Raw genomic sequence first — 18,351 nt, 5'->3', positions numbered from 1 at the left:
TACATTTTAAGAATATAAACATTGAAGCCAGACAATTTGTGTCCATAGTCCCAGACAACAAGCTATATGAACTTGGTCAAGCTTTCAGCTTCTCTGTGCTTCAGTTTCCTGATCCAAATGGAGACAGTAATTGTACCCACCTTAGAAAATTAAATGAGTTTAGACACTTAGAATAGGGCCTGACCCATAGTAACCAACATTACCTTTATCTTTCATTATTTCCCTTTTCCTTTCTCTTTTTTCCCTTCCATTCTCTTTAGAGTATACACGAAGTTTTAAAAGACAACATGTGTCCCCAGTATAAGGATAAATCATATTGAGTTTTTAGTTAAGCAAGTTTTTTGTATGGTTTAATCTTGTTAATAACATCTTAAAATTTTAATATAATTCAGTTTGTACTTTTATGAGCAATTTAAAAAATGGTCTATGTTATTATTACAAGAATGGTAATAGAATAATACCATTCTTTTACAGTTAAGTCAAGCCACAATGATCAAAGGGAAAAAATAAAAGATATTTCCAGAGAATGTGCTCTAAAAGCCATTGAACAGAAAAACTTACTTTCCTCACAAAGGAAAGATTTGGAAAGGGGGCAAAGAAGAGATTTGGGCAGACAAAGAGGTAAGTTAAGAACTTATAGCATTCATTTGAAAAGGGGCAGCTAAAATCTTATTTGAAAACTAAATTTTCTAACTTTAGTACGATTTAATATAATTTCTTTATATGTTATGTATATATTGTATATCTCAGTATGATTTCTTCTTAATATACCTATTAAATCTATAAAATTTGTCCTGGTTTTTATTCGTTTGTAGCTGGGATTACTTTTGTTTGCTTTTATGTTTCAACTTTACTTTTAGCTATAAATTCAGTTCACCCATATGGTACATTCAGATAATGAGGAACATTATAAAAGTGATTGAAAAGAACTTTTTCCCTGCATTCTTTGAGCTTCTGTCTATTGCACTATTAATAGATTCCAGTTCATTATGGGCATGTGTTTCTTTTTATGGTTTTATGCTCTTTTCTTTTGAACATACCATAATTTAACTGATGCCGCTAGACTTTAAAAACTTGATTTAAGATTTTTGTTGTAGTGACATACTTTCACAGGTATCTTTGTGTACTTTTTATGTATAACCATAGCATAAAATTCTTTCAGAATAATTGCTGGGTTAGGGTATATTTATTTTCAATTCTGATAGATGTTGGCACCATTGTCTTCTAAAATTTTTGACAATGTCTGTACTCCCACAGTGATTAGATGTCTCTTTCCAGCAGCAGTTGGTTTAATAAACTGTTAAACCTTTACCAGGATAAGAGGTGGAAAATATTTTCATTTTTATGATTTTTATTAATTATGAATGAGATAGAATAACTTTTTTTAAACTGCTTTTAACTATTATGATCTACTTTAGAGATTGGTTTGAAAAATTGTTATATAACCATTTATTTTATAAATGTATCTCATCAAGCATAAACAGACTGAAAAAGCACTTTTCAATCTCAAAGCACTATGTGATTTAAGTAATTATGGTTTGCTTATTACTATTTAACATTTTTTCTCAAACAGGGTATTTGGCTTGTGAGTAAAAAGTGGCTCTGAAGAGTAATTCATTTGTATCTTTATTTACTCATTTATTTTTTAAAGATTTGGTTGATGAAGACCTTCCACATTTCAAGTCTGGATCACCTCCTGTCTCCAATGGCTTTAGACAGTATGGGAATTCACATCTATATCATAGTCAAGGGAAAGGACCATATAAACATGACCGAGTTGCCCACCAGAGTCGAGCTTCTGCACAAACATTAAGTTCAAGTAAATGCCAGATTCTTGCTTCAGGAGAGAAAGTTACTGGCAAAGTTAAGAGTGACAGTGGTACTGGATATGATACAGATAGTAGCCAAGATTCTCGGGATAAAGGAAGCAGCTATAATGGCAGCAGTAAAAGCCGAAACCGAGGTTGGAAACCTATGAGAGAAACATTAAATGTTGATAGTATCTTTAATGAAAGTGAAAGAAGGCAGCATAGTCCAAGACATAAATCAAATATTAGTAACAAATCTAAATGTAGCAAAGATCAGAGTTTTAATAATTGGCCAAAAGAGAATCCAAAACAAAAATGTTTAATGACTATATATGAAGATGAAACGAAGCAAGAAACAGGAAGCAGGAGTTCCCTTGAATTTAATGGAAAGGGAACAGAGAAAAATAAAGGCCTCAAAGAAACTAAAGTTCATGGTGACAGTTGGCAGATGCAAAGAACCGAGTCTGGATATGAAAGTAGTGATCATATCAGTAATGGATCTGCTAATTTGGACTCGCCTATTATTGATGGAAATGGTACAGTAACGGATATCAGTGGTAGTAAAGAAGCCGCATCCTTCAGGTAATACACAAATTAGAGGAATGTTTTCTTCCATGATTCTCTCTTGTTAATTATTTGAAGTAACTTTCAGAGCTTGGGGTCAGTTAAATATAAAGGAAAGAGCTTGAGCTCAGAGTAACCTGGTATATATTGCAGGTTATTTGATATTTCAAGTTTCTATTTTTAATAGTTATTTCCTGATTCCAAAAATACAACTGTTTATTTTTAGGAAATTTAGAGAGTAAAATGGATTATTGTTGTTGCCACCAAAACCTATTGATATATGCTACAGATTTTAAACCATAGGTTTAAATTCGTGTATCTTAGTCATTGGGCTAATTGTTTAATTCTTCAACCATCTCTAACATCTCTTAACTCACAACTGGGGTAAATTTCTTCTGTTACAACCCAGTCCCATGAAAGAGATACTTTTTCCCTTAGTAAGTAATAAAAAATACAGCCACATAAGCTGTGGATATGTTTTAGAGGTTACATAGAGAAGTACAAATAGACTGTTAATAGTAATAAATGTTTTCAGAATTAAGAATTAGTTGAATACCAATTTTATTACTATTAGTAGTTTCTTTGCACTTCCCTATGTAACGTCTAAAGCATATCTACAGCTTACAGTTTAGCCACTATTTTCTGCTCTTAATTAATCCAAAACACCTAATTTGATATTAGGCTGTGTTTTATTACATTCATTATTGAAAAGCCAGATTTGCGAAAACAAACAAAAAAAAACAACCAGTCACATTTTATTAAAATAATCATGGGAACAAAGTCTTAGGGAGTTCCCATCGTGGCGCAGTGGAAACGAATCCAGCTAGCATCCATGAGGTTTCAGGTTCAATCCCTGGTGTTGCTCAGTGGGTGAAGGATCCGGTGTTGCCATGAGCTGTGGTGTAGGTCACAGATACGGCTTGGATCCTGTGTGGCTGTGGCTGTGGCTGTGGCTCCAATTCCACCCCTAGCCTGGGAACCTCCATATGCTGTGGGTGTGTCCCTAAAAACAAACAAACAAAAAACAAAAACAAGGACTTAGAGAAACTATTTGCCAGGGTAATTTCAATTTCATAATACTTCTTAAAAAGTGGTAGCCTTAGTTACTAGAAAGATCAGGACTTTGTGGGACTGTAGTGGCACAGCCGAAACGAATCCAACTAGGAACCATTAGGTTGTGGGGTTGGATTCCTGGCCTTGCTCAGTGGGTTAAGGATCTGGTGTTGCCATGAGCTGTGGTGTAGGTTGCAGACGTGGCTCGGATCTGATGTTGCTGTGGTTGTGGTGCAGGCGGGCATCTGTAGATCTGATTCAACCCCTAGCCCGGAAACCTCTGTATGCCACCAGTGGGGCCCTAAAAGCAAAAAAAAAAAAAAAAAAAAAAAAAGAACAGGACTATGTAAACACATAGGCTTGGATTTTATTTATTGTGCAAATTAATTTGACTGTCACAGCCTTAATCTCCTATTGTAAAATGAAGATAGTAGCTACTTTTAAGTGTTATTATGAGAAACAGGTTAATAATATACATTAATCCCCTGGAACAGCACATGTGTATAACAATTGTTTAAGGAATGCTATTTCCTTTCTTTTTCTTAGGATAAACTAAATAATAATCCATGATACCTGATATGTGTTTGGTATGTTTTGTTCTATTTTCTAGCGACAAGATTAAGACAGGCAACCTAAACATAGAGCATGTGAACTCTACCTCCCAACAGAGTAAAAACCACCTGGAAGGTAAAAATGTTCTTTAAATATATTATAATAATAACAGTAAAGAATAAATCATGGTATTAAGAGTGAAAAAGCCAAGACAGTCCTGTTACTGATCAGTTTATGAGTAGTGAGGATGGAGGTTGAGAGAATTTATGCTAGAAATCTTTTTAAAGAATGGAAATAGTTACTTCAGGGACTAAGTGGTGTATGTCAGTCAGGGTAGGCTAGGTTCTGGGTTGTGTGGTGCTAACAACTTCAAAATCTCAGTCTCTTAAGTTTAGATTGTTTCTTGCTCACACACATTCCAGTGGAAGTCAGTGTGAAGTTTCTTCCTAGCGATCACTCACGCTAATGGGACTCCATATCCACAGATACTTCTCTGCTTATGGCAGTATTGAGGGGAGGGGAATAGAAGGAGGACACAACATGGAGAATCATGTGTAAGCTCTTAAAACTTTCAACCGAGGAGTGATACATGCATTTTCACTCACATCTCGTTGGCCAAGGCATGTCTTACAGCCAGGTCTAATTTCAAAGAGGGTGGAAAAGGGCAGTGTACTGGTATACTGCCGTATGTATGAACAGCCCTAATGTCTACCACCAGAGTTGAGAATAGAGAGAAAAAGTGATAAACAGTCTTCTGGAAAAGTTCAGTTTGGAAACAATAAATATTATAGATATTATTACGTAGACATTATTGTAAGTGGTTTGTTAGCAAAACATAGCCCAGAAGCAAAGAAAATTAGATGTTTGAATGTATATAGAACTCGAGATTATTATTGAGAGATTATAACTGAAGGATTTGGGGAGTAGGAATCAAAGAAAATGATGAGTAAGGGGATTATTGAGGCTGCAATTAAAGACATGATCTTCAAATTTTAAAATTCAGAGGATTAGAAGGGATATAATTTTCACAATACAAAAAATAGCCATAAAGAACACACTTTAAGGAGTTCCCTTGTGACTCAGTAGGTTAAGGATCTGGCATTGTCATTGTAGTAGCTTGGGTTGCTGGTGTGGTGTGGGTTCAGTCCCTGGCTTAGGAACTTCCCCATGTCGCAGGGGCAGCCAAAAAAAAGAACACATTTTACAATTTGTTTTTGGTCTTTATCATCCTTAAGGCTTTTGTGGAGATTATTTTTCAGGTTGTAGACATTTAATATGGTTAAATGTTTAATTATTTTGTTTTCATCAAATGGTATAATATCAGAAGGAAACACTTATATTAAGGAAATAACCTTCCTTTCCCATATAAAATGTCCTGCCTGTTTAAAAAATCTGATAAAAGTCTGGTAACCAAGTATTACAGGAAACAGTAAAGGGCTGGCCGGGAATCAACAGCAGAAGTTGGTAAAATTGAACAATAACTGCAAGTTCAGTGCTCTTTACAAAATGATGCTTGCTTCCTGATATTAACAAAAACACAAGGTCGTAGAGATTTTGATGGTCAAGAGTGCATTGCTTAAAGAGCTTTGTAATGGACTCCTCATTTAACATGAAAGGATATGTGTATCCCACTTAATTTTTTTTTTATTTTGGTGAAACACATCACAAAATTTGTCATTATAATGATTTTTAAGTTACAGTTGAGTGGCATTAAGTATATTCACATGGCCACCGTCACTACCACCTATCTCTATAACTCTTTCATCTTCTCAAATTGAAACTCTGTTCCCATAAACAACTCCCCATTTCCTCCTCCCCTCAGCCCTTGGCAACCCCCATTCTAATTTCTGTCTTTTTGAATTTGACTATTTTAGGGCTCTAAGTAAAATCATACAAAATTTGTCTTTTTGCGACTGGTTTATTTCATTTAGCACACTCTTCAGAGTTTATCCATGTTGTAGCACGTGTTAGAATTTTATTCCTTTTTAAGGCAGAATAATATTATACGACGTAACACATTTTGTTTATCCATTCATCTGTTGATAGAATTTAAGTTGTTTCTACCATTTGGCTATTATATATAATGCTTCTGTGAATATTAGTGTACAAATATATGAAATCCCTTCTTTCAGTTCTTTTGCGTATATACCCAGAAGTGGAGTTGCTGGATCCTAAGGCAATTCTGTATTTAGTTTTTCGAGGAACCACCGTACTGTTTTCCACAGCAGGTGCACTATTTTACCTTACCTCCACCAATGCACAAGAGTTCCAGTTTCTCTACATCCTCACCAATACTTAATTATTTTTTCTTTTTTTGATAATTGCCATCCTACTAGGTGTGAAGTGGTATCTTGTTGAAGTTTTATGTAACCCACATTTTATTTAACTATATATATTGCGTCACATTAAAATTATTTCTTGGAGTTCCCGTTTTGTTAACGAACCCGACTAGCATCCATGAGACGTGGGTTCGATCCCTGGCCTCACTCAGTGGGTTAAGGATCTGGCGTTGCTGTGAGCTGTGGTGTAGTTCGAAGACGCGGCTCAGATCCCATGTTGCCATGGCTCTGGCATAGGCCAGCGGCTATAGCTCCAATTCAGCCCCTAGCCTGGGAACCTCCATATGCCACTGAAGTGGCCCTAAAAGACAAAAAAAAAAAAAAAAAAAAAAAAAAAAAAAAAAAATATATATATATATATATATATATAATTTGGTAAACTTCAAAGCCTACCGTAGTTCTTTAAGCTAGACTTTGTTTAGAGAAGCTTTGTTAATGTTCATGCCTTATGGTATCTGTATGTGTGTTCCCCTCCCCTAGTCTAGGACTGTAAACGTGTTAAAGTGGGGATAGGATTTTTTTTTTTTGAGCAGCCAAACCTGTGGCATATGGAAGTTCCCTGGGCCAGGGTTGGAATTGGAGCTGCAGCTGCAGACTTACACCACAGCTTGAGACAATGCCAGATCCTTAATCCACAGAGCAAGGCCAGGGATCAAACCTGCATCCTCATGGATACTTGTTGGATTCTTAACCTGCTGAACTACAGTGGGAACTCCAGGTATAGGATTTTTTTTTCCAAGCTGAAGACCTGCCCCACATGGATTTTTTTTTTTTTTCCAATAAGGTGCAATTTAATTTTTTTGTGGCTCAGTATGCTTTTCTTGAATTTGGTCTATCTATTTATTTATTTATGGCTACACCTATGGCATATGGAAGTTTCCCAGGCCAGGGATTGAATTACATCCTACCTGCAGCTGTGAACTACGCCACAGCTGTAGGAACACTGGATCTTTATAACCCACTGCACCATGAGGATCGAACCCGTGCCACCAAAGAGACAGTGCTGGATCCTTAACCTGCTGACCACAGTGAACACTCCTCTCCTATGTCTTATTATAAAATGGGGACACATTTAAATTATTAAACTGAAGAATCACTTTTTATCTATAGATAAAAGACTTTTAAAAAGTTAAGGACTCTTAGACATTTTTTTAGTTTTTGTATTCTGATATTTGTCAGCTTTTAATTAGTCTATACAGTTTTATGTGATGGTGGATCATTTAAAATCTATAATTATGCCATTGTACTTATCTTATGTACTTATATACTTATAATACTTCTGATAGTATTATATAGCGTGTTATATTTGAGTTCTGTAGCAAAAACCCATACCTATTGCCTAAAGCTATTATTTGTGAACATTGTTGAAATTCCATATGCCATTTAGATTATTTTAACTCCTTTTTTTAAAAATGGGTCACTAATGGGGGGAATTTCAAATGTATTAAAGTATGTTCAGAACAGAAGAGAAGCACATGGTCAGGAGAAAATATCACATAGTGAAAGCATAGGTAGTTTGTTTATATGCAAGGCTGGAATGCATACATGGAAATTGTGAGATGATGGATATAAGATAGAAACCAAATCATGATGAAACTTTTAGGCTATTTTTAAATCCTACAGTCAGTGGAAAGGCACCAAAGGACAAGGAGAGTAGCATATTCTGGTTTGCATTTTAGAAAGGACTCTTTGTGTACAGGGTGAATTTGGAGCAGTGGGAGAAAAATTAGTGAGATGAATAGTTTAATAGTCTAAGAGAGAAAAGATGAGGGCATAAATTAAGGCAGTATTACTGACATGAAAGAAAAATTGAGAGATTATAAGACATGTGGACAGTGGAGTCAGTTTCTATGACAGATGTACATAATGGAGGATAAGGAGGAAGCTAAAGATAGCTGATTTAGGACTTATATTAAGTAGATTAACCATTTACCAAATGGAGGAATATAGGAAAAGGAACAAATTTTGGGGATGATAGGAGATGCTAAATTTATTTTTGGATTTATCTTGGTTGTCATCTGTGTAAACAAATTTATTAGACAGTTAGGAAATACGTCTGGAACACAGGAAAGATTGTGTATTGCTAGCCTTCAACATATATGGGAATTGAATGCTGCAAACATGGACAATATCATTCAGGAAAATGGAAGATTTCAGGGCAAAAAATATATGAAGGAACATGGGGTTTGCTGACTAAAAGAGATGAGCTAAGGATTGGAGCAACTTTGGAAAAGAATGAGGAGTAGCTGGAAAGTATGAGAAAATACCAAAGAGGGGTTTGTCACAGAAAGGGTAGGAAAATGGGGAGCTTCAAGAAGAAAAATTGTCACAGATTAAGCAGAACAAGGATTAAATAGTGCCAGTTTAGTTTAGCAGTCCGTCATTAGTGACAGTAAAAACAATGTTTGAGGATTATTAGAATAGAAGCAAGATTGAAGTAGAACTGAAATGTTTAGGAGTAAAGAACCATGATGTTTATAGCTTACTATCAGATGGTTCAGGGGAAAAAAAGTGGAATAAAATGTTAATAATAGGTGAATCTGGGTAAAGGATATACAGGTAGGTATTCTTTGTAGTAGGTTAATCTTTCAACTTTTCTGAACTTTTTGAAATTATCTTCAAATTAAGTTTTTCCAAAAAGATTACAGTAGAATAAAAAATAAATAAAAGAGAATATCTGTAGGAAAGAGTAAATAAGAGTAAATAAAAGCACATGTCTGAGTTCCTGCAATTGTGCAGTGGGTTAAGAATCTGACCACAGTAGCTCGGGTTGCCACGAAAGTGCAGGTTCAGCCCCCTGCCTGGGCCGTGGGTTAAAGAATCTGGTGTTGCCACAGCTGCGGCTTGGACTCAGTCTCTGGCTTGGAACTTTCGTATGCCTTGGATGCAGCCATAAAAAGAAAAAAAGACGTGTCTGTCAAAACCCTTGCTGTGAATAGCTCAAAACAAAACCAAAAAACCTTATCTAAAGGAGAAAAATGAAGCCAAGAGCTTAGTTTTGTATTTATGTTCCAAACAGTAAGGAACTAATGATGTATAGAGGATGAGAAATGTGGAAGAATAGAACAGAACAATGATTAATGGAGTAGGATCTCTGGAAACAGAATGAAACAAAGAAGGATTTGAATTAAGGGGTAGTCTTCTGTAACAGGAGAGATATAAAGGTGAGTGCAGGCACCATTCAGTGTGTACTGTGTTAGATGAGTAAGTTGAAGGAGTTCATACCTAATGTACTCTCTTTTTCCATGCAGTAAGGTTATCTGCTGAACTAAATATATGTTAGGATAGTTAAAGATTATAGATAACAAATCACAAAGGAATTATTAGGTCTTTCTAAAAACTTTTGCTGTTTACTTTGGAGTCTGCAATACTTGGTTTAACATCAGTTAATCATAGAAGTCAGGGAGTTCCTGTTGTGGCTCCGTGGTTAACGAATCCTACTAGGAACTATGAGGTTGCTGGTTCAATCCCTGGCCTCGTTCAGTCGGTTAAGGATCCGGTGTTGCCGTGAGTTGTGGTGTAGGTCCCAGATGCGCCTTGGATTTGGCGTTGCTGTGGCTGTGCTGTAGGCCAGCGGCTACAGCGCTGATTGGATCCCTAGCCTGGGAACCTCCATATGCCATGGGTACGGCCCTAGAACAGACAAAAAAAAAAAAAAAAAAAAAAAAAGTCATAGAAGTCAGGATTAGTTAAAGCTTGATCTTGCAAATAACAAGAGTGAAAGAAGTTAGTTAACCAGTGGTCAAATAAAATTTGTTAATTCCCTTAATTCTTAATATAAAAAGGTCTGTGCCTCTACTATGCTAAGTGAAATGTACTATCCTGATATTGTTAAATCCTAAAATTAGTATTTGAAAAAAATTTTATTGGAAGAGTTTATTCACATACTTAAGTTTATTTTCTCTGAGGTGTTTAAACTGCAGAATATATTAATTTATAATAAATACATTAGAAAGTATATTTAGAGAAGGAAGTACTTTCAACAGTTGACTTTGTTTCTTTGCGTGTTAGATTTTCTGTAAGAGTTCCATAAATCATTGAGAGGCAGCGTATTAACACAATTTCTTCTCTATTGCTGCGGCCCAGCACAACCAAATATTTATATATTTTCGGAAACCACAAACTTTGAGTGTTGATACTTAATTTGTAGCAAAATGGTGTTTTTTGCTTTCTTCTTTAAATTATAATCTCGGTGAGAAAAGAATTTACTGACTTCTGCCTTTTATTTTGTATCATCCCAAAATTTAATATCTGATAGAGTATATTATTATTTATTAAAGTATCTCTCTGCTCTTTTTGACATATATTAAGTTTAGCCAGAAATGTTTATCCAGTTAAAATGTTGTGATTTTCAGGAATATCTACCCAATATTCTGTGATGATCTGTATGGGAAAAGAATATGAAAAAGAACAGATGTATGTATAGGTACAACCGAATCACTTTGTTGTACAGCAGAAATTATCACAGCATTGTAAATCAACTACAATAAAACTTTAAAAAATGAAAAAAAATAGTGATTTCTTAAAAAGTGTTTAAATTTTATTTGTGTCTTTTTATTATAAATCAGGTTATTGATTAGGTTACTGCTCTTGATTGTTTAGGCTTTGTAATTGCAGTTTGTTTTTTTGTTTTTTTTTTTAGGGTACGGCCCTAAAAACTTTAGGGAAGTTCCCAAGCTAGGGGTCTAATCAGAAATCCGAACCACGTCTGTGACCTACACCACAGCTCATGGCAATGCCAGATCCCCAACCTACTGAGCAAGGCCAGAGATCGAACCTGCGTCCTCATGGATGCTAGTCAGATTTGTTTCTCCTGAGCCATGATGGGAGCTCCTTAATTGCAGTTTTATTATAGTCTGAAATCTCCCTATACAAGATTGAGGATTACAGTGTCTAGACCAGCAGTTTGGTTTTATTACTGTGTAAGTCTGTTTTAAATTTACCTCAACTTTTCAGTCGAAGTATATATATTTTTATTTCCTGACTGTTGGGCTTTAGTTTTCTTGTATAAAGTACCAAAATTAGCATTATTAATTAAAGCTTCTTGCCTAGATGTTAAAGTATCTTCTGTGCCCAGTGTTAAAATCTGACTATCTTACATTTACAAAGAACCTGGAGCCAAAATTCCCAGTAAAGACACATGGATGTTTATGTCAGCAGACACGAAAAATAACACATCTATTTTTAAGTTAGTTGGAATTCTGAAGTCAAACCACTTGGTTGAATGCCTGCCATAGTGATATTAAAATTTCAAACATATTTATAAAACCTCTGCTGCCTCCTGCTGCCCGTTGTGTGATACTTTCATCAAAGTAAATAATTCTTTGTGTTAAGTATTTCCTTTTTCTTGCATTTGTAAACATTAAACTTGAAGTTATGGATAAGTTACGTAAAATAAACATTCCAAAGTTAAAAATCATAGTGGGTGGGAAATTATAATGTAATTTCAGCATATAAGTTTTTCAGACTTTAAAAATTGAAGTATAATCATGGTTCTTTTTAAAAAACTTTATTTTTAATATAATTGTAATTTGTATTTTTTTAAAGTATAGTTGATTTATGATGTTGTGCTAATTTCTGCTATATAACAGTGACCCAATAATACATATATATGTACATTCCTTTTTTTATATTATTTTCCATCATATTCTATCCCAAGAGATTGGATATAGTTCCCTGTGCTATATAATAGACCTAATTTTAACAATTCTTCTTTTTTTTGTCTTTTTTGCTATTTCTTTGGGCCGCTCCTGCGGCATATGGAGGTTCCCAGGCTAGGGGTCCAATCGGAGCTGTAGCCACCGGCTCCGAGCCGTGTCTGCAACCTACAGCACAGCTCACGGCAACGGCAACGCCGGATCGTTAACCCAATGAGCAAGGGCAGGGACCAAACCCGCAACCTCATGGTTCCTAGTCGGATTCGTTAACCACTGCGCCACGACGGGAACTCCAACAATTCTTCTTGATAGGAGTTTCTTTAAAACCATACAGTAGCTGTCATAGAAAGATGCTTAGGGTTTTTCTTATAAAATAAAAAACAATACTTTAATTGAAGTATAATTAATACTTCTTTAATGGAAGTATAGTTAATTTACTATATTAGTTTCAGGTGTACAGCAAAGTGATTTGGTTTTATTATATATTTATGTAAGGAAAAGTTAAACTAAAAATAAGGGAAAAATGTGGAGGAATGTATAGGAATTGTACAGAAGTATAGGCAATTAATGGAAAATTCAAGCTAACACCATATATTTTGGTATCTTCTGTGAGCATCAGTACATTAGAATATTTCATGTTATTTGATATTCAAACTATGGCCTACTCTTATCAGAAGGACATTTGTATAATGAGATCTTGTGTTTTAGTCAAAGTATGGGAAACAGAGATTAGTGGAAAGAGCGCTGGCTTTGCGGTTAACTCTGCGTTGGCTTAAATGTGGCCACTTAATTTCCCTAAGTATCAATTCCTTGGGTATGAAAAGGGAAGTTTTTTCACAGAGTAGTTGTGACTCAGATTTTAAAGACACCTATTTGCAATCAGCTGAAACAGTTGTTTTCAAAAGGTATTGAGGATTTCAAACAGCATTCGTTGATATATGTTATGGCTATTAATGTTTGTATTAGGTTTTAAAACTGAAAATTTTAAATATTTATTCATTTAAAAGGCAAAAGATTTATACGATCTGAAGAGAAACAAGAGTATATGTAAATACTTATTCACTTAAAGAATGAATAAATTCTTTCATACACATGATTTTGAAACATCCATATATCCTCGTTTGGAAAACATCCATTGCCAAATTATGCAAGTCTTTCAAATGTTGATACATTTCTTTATATGTCTTTTTTAAGGAACACATTTTAAAATATTACTACAAATATTAGAAAGTCTTTATAATTATTGGGAAGCTGCAAAACTGGTGGTAAATAAAAGTTTTCCAAAATTCTTACTTTCTTCTAAAAGCTTGAATTTTATTATTGACAATAAATACTGCCAGTTGTTTTCCTTTAAGTGACAGGTTCACTTCTTTCATTTTCAGGAAAATTTCTGCCAAATACTCAAGTCTGAATAACCAGTTTGTCTTTTGTCTTTTCAAGTAGAAATGGTGTTCAGTTGTGACGATTAGTGAAATGATTATCAATTTCTTGTAACTTGAGAAAGCAGTCAATAAATGGTAGCTAGTTAATGGTGAGATAACATTTTAATTCAGTTGATGTTCCTAACACTCTTGTGAGGTAGGTAAAAGAGCTATCAGTATCCCATTACATAAAAGAAGAACTAGACTGTAGGGTAGTAGGTTTATAAGGGTGATTATAAGATTGTAAAGTTACCATCCAAAAAGTGTGAATAAAAACTTCGGCTCAAGCCATCTATCTTTAAATGTAGGATTTTCCCACCATTTTGTCAGTAAGCAGTAAACAGAGCAAACACATGTCCACCCAACCCATTGAGAATGCTTTTGGGGCATTGCTGACTTTCTTTTTTTTTTTTTTTTGTCTTTTTGCTTTTTCTAGGGCCGCTCTCACGGCATACAGAGGTTCCCAAGCTAGGGGTCTAATCGGAGCTGTTGCTGCCGGCCTGCACCAGAGCCACAGCAACGCAGGATCTGAGCCGCGTCTGCAACCTACACTATAGCTCACGGCACTGCTGGATCCTTAACCCACTAAGCAAGGTCAGGGATCGAACCCACAACCTCATAGTTCCTAGTCGGATTCGTTAACCACTGTGCCATGATGGGAACTCCCTGACATTTTTAAGTGATAATTGAGGAAAGAGCCATTAATTTTGTATAAAGTGTTCAGAAAAGAGGTATTATTTGAGCTGAGTCTTGAAGAATTAGTTTTGGTTTGTTCATTTGGAAGAGAATTACCTGTTTATAGAAAACTGTATGTAAATAATGGAGATAGATGGTGTAAATTTTATTTTATTTTTATTTTTATATTTATTTTTTTGTCTTTTTGCCTTTTCTAGGGCCGCTCCCATGGCATGTGGAGGTTCCAGGGCTAGGGGTCTAATTGGCGCTGTAGCCGCCAGCCTACGCCAGAGCCATAGCAACGCCAGATTCAAGCCGCGTCTGTGACCTACACCACAGCGCACGGCAACGCCAGATCCTGAACCCACTGAGCAAGGCCAGGGACTGAACTCGCAACCTCATGGGTCCTAGTCTGATTCGTTAACCACTGAGCCATGACGGGAACTCCAAGTAAATTTTAGAAGATCACTTAAATAATTTGTGTTTTCTCATTCCCCTCCTCAGGCTTTAGAAGAGAACTCAAGAACTTGGAAGTCGACTGTAAATCTCACGAGTCCCACTCAGAATCACATCTACAAATAAAAAATCCTTTGATAAAAAGGTAATCATAGCTATTTGGAGATACTAAAATCTTTAAATTAAATGCATGTATTATAGGAACTTTTATTAGAAAGGCATACATACATATTACTATTCTGAAAGCACTGGGTCTAGAGTATTACGAATCATGTTTTATTGGGAATTATTAAAGGATGTAGACCTTAATGATAGGGGCCTATAAAGTACTTGGTACAATATATGATTGTTTGTTTTAATCCTCACAGCATTCTTTTGAGGTAGATGGTATTTTACAGAAGAGAAAATTTGGGGCTTAGATTAAGTGATTGCCCAAAGCAATGGAGTTGAGATTTGCATATAGCTCTTATCTCTTAGAGCAGAGCCTCAACTTTTTCCATTTCTGTGTACTAATTGAATTCCATGCAATTCACATGAGAAAAATAATTTAATTTTATGAAGACAAATAATTTGAAATTATTATTTATCTTCATCTTTAGATATTGTTACTCAAATACAGGTAACCGTGATTAAAATTTTTTTAATTGGTATACTACCTTTATAGCATTATATATCAAAGTTAAAGTACTTCTATTACTATAAACTTTGTAGTGTTGGTTGGGAAATGTTTTAGAATGTTGAACTGTTGTTGGCTAGTAACATTTTCCTGAGTCTATGCTACATTTGTTACAATGTAATTTTAGTGTTTGTAAGTTGAAATTTTTTTTAATTATACTTATTATCAATCTGATTTTGGTCATAACAGGTGTTTCTGATAAACATTCATGCATTCTGGCATAAAGATTTTCAACTCGGAGACTATGAAATGTTAATGGTTATAAATATCTTTCCATTTCTGTTAAGTTACAAAAATAAATACTACACTGAGAAGTTAAACTATAGGACAGATGTTTGTTTTCCCTACAGTTTTGCATATTTGCTTATGCAATTTTAGCTTTGTTTTTATATTTCAGGTCACATGTACGTGAAACCAATGGAAAGTTATTCTCATCGTCCAGTCCACAGATACCCAAGGACCATACAGCAAGGGAGCATGCCTACCTGTCAAATGAACAGAAACTTGAAAAATCAAGTGAATGCAAATTTTCTGAGTGGCCTAATGTAGAAAATCCTGAGAGAACAGGTTTGCTTTTTCACGTTGATGATAATTCTGCTTCTGGAAAGAGAGTGAACAGTAATGAAACAGTGTCACCGTCTTCATTGCAGTCTTCTCTTATGAGAACTGTGGGGTTAAAGCCTGAAACTGCTCCCGTACTCCAGCAGCAGAATATGACAGAACAATGTTACTCTGAGAACTCTCTATCCAGGGAAAAATTAATTCAGTCAACCCGCAGATCTGATGGTTGTCAGATGCCAAAACCTTTTTGCCAGAATCCACCACCTCCTCTGCCACCAAAGAAGTATGTCAAGACCAGTGTGCCACAGTCAGAGAAAAACGATTCTACACCTGATGTGAAACTAACAGAGATGTTTAAAACTAATTGTTCTAATCTTCCAAAGCATAGTTTAAGTACAGCTTCAGGACCAGGTTTAGAAGTGAATGCATATATGAATGATGAAAGACCAAAGGAAACATTTCAAGCAAAGGAGGATTTTAGCCACATACCATCCAGCTTTTCAACTAATGATTTTCAGGCAGACTCAAGTACAGTTGCAGGTGCTTTATGCCAACCAGAAATAGACTCCGGTTCTTCTTGTCCAAATGAGACAGTTTCATTAACTACCTATTTTTCGGTTGATAACTGCATGACTGATACATATAGATTGAAATACCATCAGAGGCCCAAGCTCTGTTTTCCAGAGAACAGTGGCTTTTGTAATAATTCCATATCTCAGAGTGAAAGAGGGCTAGGACCTGTGTCACATACTAATCTTGGTTCAAACTGCCCTTCCAAGCAAAGATATAAACCTGGTATACATTGTAGTAGATAAATGATGAAACTGTTAGGCTTTTACTTGTCAGAGGCCATTAACTAGGAATTGACTGACCAAACCTAATGATATATGAAATTCAAACCATGTCATTTTAAGTCATTAGTCACTTTATCTTTCTGTACAGATTCTTTCTTTCATGAAGACTAGCTTATTGGATATTTTGGTTATTCCCTCTTTATTGTTTTGGAATGCCTCAAAAAAATAGAAATTCAAGGAGTTCCTGTTTTGGCTTAGTGGATTAAGACCCTGACGTTGTGTCTGCAAGAAAGTGGTTTCGATCCCTGGCCTTGCTCAGGGTTAAGGAACAGTGGGTTAAGGATCCAGAGTTGCTGCAAGCCGCAGTGTAGGTCGCAGATGCAGCTCAGTGTTGCCACGTGGCTGTGGTGCAGGCCGGCAGCTGCAGTTACAATTCGCCTGGGAACTTCTATATGCCACAGGTGCCACCATAAAAAGGAAGAAAAAAAGAAAAAGAAAATGAGGAGGTATGCAGAGTCATTCATCATACGCTGCAGTTGAGTAAAAATGTAATTTGTTCCTTTCTTTTTGACTGCTAGACCCATAAGTATTAAACTAACCAGTACTCATATGTAGATTGGTAATCTGTGCTAACTGAAAAATAGCAGGAGATGGGTAGTTCGTGTAGTCAAAGCAGTATTTGCTTTGTGAGGAAGCACTTTCCAGTGGGTAGCCAAAAGAGGACTTCACCCATTTACTTTTGACTTCTGTGATAGTCTACTACATACGGTCCCTTTAAGTGTCTTAAAAAAAAAAAAAAAAAAAAAATCAACCCATGAAATTGACAACATTTGGAAAAAAAGCCTTAAAGCAGTTTTTTAATTAAATTCACAAGGTCAGAACAGAAGAGACATAATTTTGCTCCTAGAATTTTTATCTTCTGAATGCCTAGTTAACATAAATTAGGCCTTTGTAAACATTATTTCAGCCACCTAAGCTAAAAATGATTAAAATACTTCACTTTAGTATATTTATTTATCTTGCTACATTTCTAATTTTATATGAAATGTGAAAGATTTTATTTTGGTTTGGTTTACTTTGGGCTGCTAATAACCAGTGTTGGAAATTAACATTAAGGCCGTCTTACACTGTGACTGCCTAAATTTTTCCTGCTATAATCTTCCCTGTTTATAGGTTATTAACCCATTTGAGTGATTTTCATATCTTTGAAAATCTAGGTTTTCAGATTAAATTTCTGCCTTTTATATAGGTGTAATTTTTATGTAATGTATTAATTTGGCACCCCTTCCTTTTTTCTACTCTAAACAGATAGTAAGTTTACCTCACCTACTTCCATGGAGAAGGCTTTCTTTTAAAAACAAAGGAATTTCCCAATATTATGAAGACTTTACAAGTGAAAATAAGTACTTTGATTGCCTTAATTCCATAAAATAATTAGCTAATTTAATATTTTAACCAATTCCATAAATTAAAATATTCTAAAATGTAAATGATTAAAAAATGAATAATTTTAGATGAGAAAATAATTTCTTGTAAAAGTCTAAGCTCACCCAGTTATCAAATCTTGGCCATGTGGTCTTCCATCTAGATTAGTTTTTAATAGCCTTTTCTAACTATAATAGTGATTATTACTTTATATTCTTATTTTAGAAATACTTGAATATCAACTAAATAAAATTTTATCTTTTAAGAAAGCTTATTTTTAACATAGCCTTTAGTATGGAGGGTTTGTAGATATTGTAAAGTTTGTAAAATTGTATTTGAAATGTCAGTGTATTTACTGCCTTTGTAACAT

General features: G+C 35.0%; 1 protein-coding gene across 3 annotated transcripts in view; it reads left to right on the top strand.

Moving 5' to 3' along the window:
- USP53 (ubiquitin specific peptidase 53) overlaps positions 1-17,388 on the top strand; it is a 60,508-nt gene extending 43,120 nt beyond the window's left edge. For 2 of the 3 annotated variants that reach the window (XM_013989339.2, XM_013989341.2), the window contains exons 12-16: positions 475-621; positions 1,652-2,390; positions 4,036-4,112; positions 14,574-14,670; positions 15,599-17,044. In XM_013989339.2, the coding sequence (XP_013844793.1) occupies positions 475-621; positions 1,652-2,390; positions 4,036-4,112; positions 14,574-14,670; positions 15,599-16,577 (2,039 nt within the window). In that variant the 3' untranslated portion in view covers positions 16,578-17,044. Of the gene's footprint in view, positions 1-474; positions 622-1,651; positions 2,391-4,035; positions 4,113-14,573; positions 14,671-15,598 lie in introns of all 3 variants that reach the window. The other variant, XM_003357043.4, reaches the window with a different exon arrangement.

The sequence above is a fragment of the Sus scrofa genome, chromosome 8 (genome assembly GCF_000003025.6).
Source record: "Sus scrofa isolate TJ Tabasco breed Duroc chromosome 8, Sscrofa11.1, whole genome shotgun sequence".
NCBI lineage: Eukaryota > Metazoa > Chordata > Mammalia > Artiodactyla > Suidae > Sus > Sus scrofa.
The sequence above is the reverse complement of the archived record's forward strand: the minus strand, read 5'-3'. Positions and strand labels throughout refer to the sequence as shown.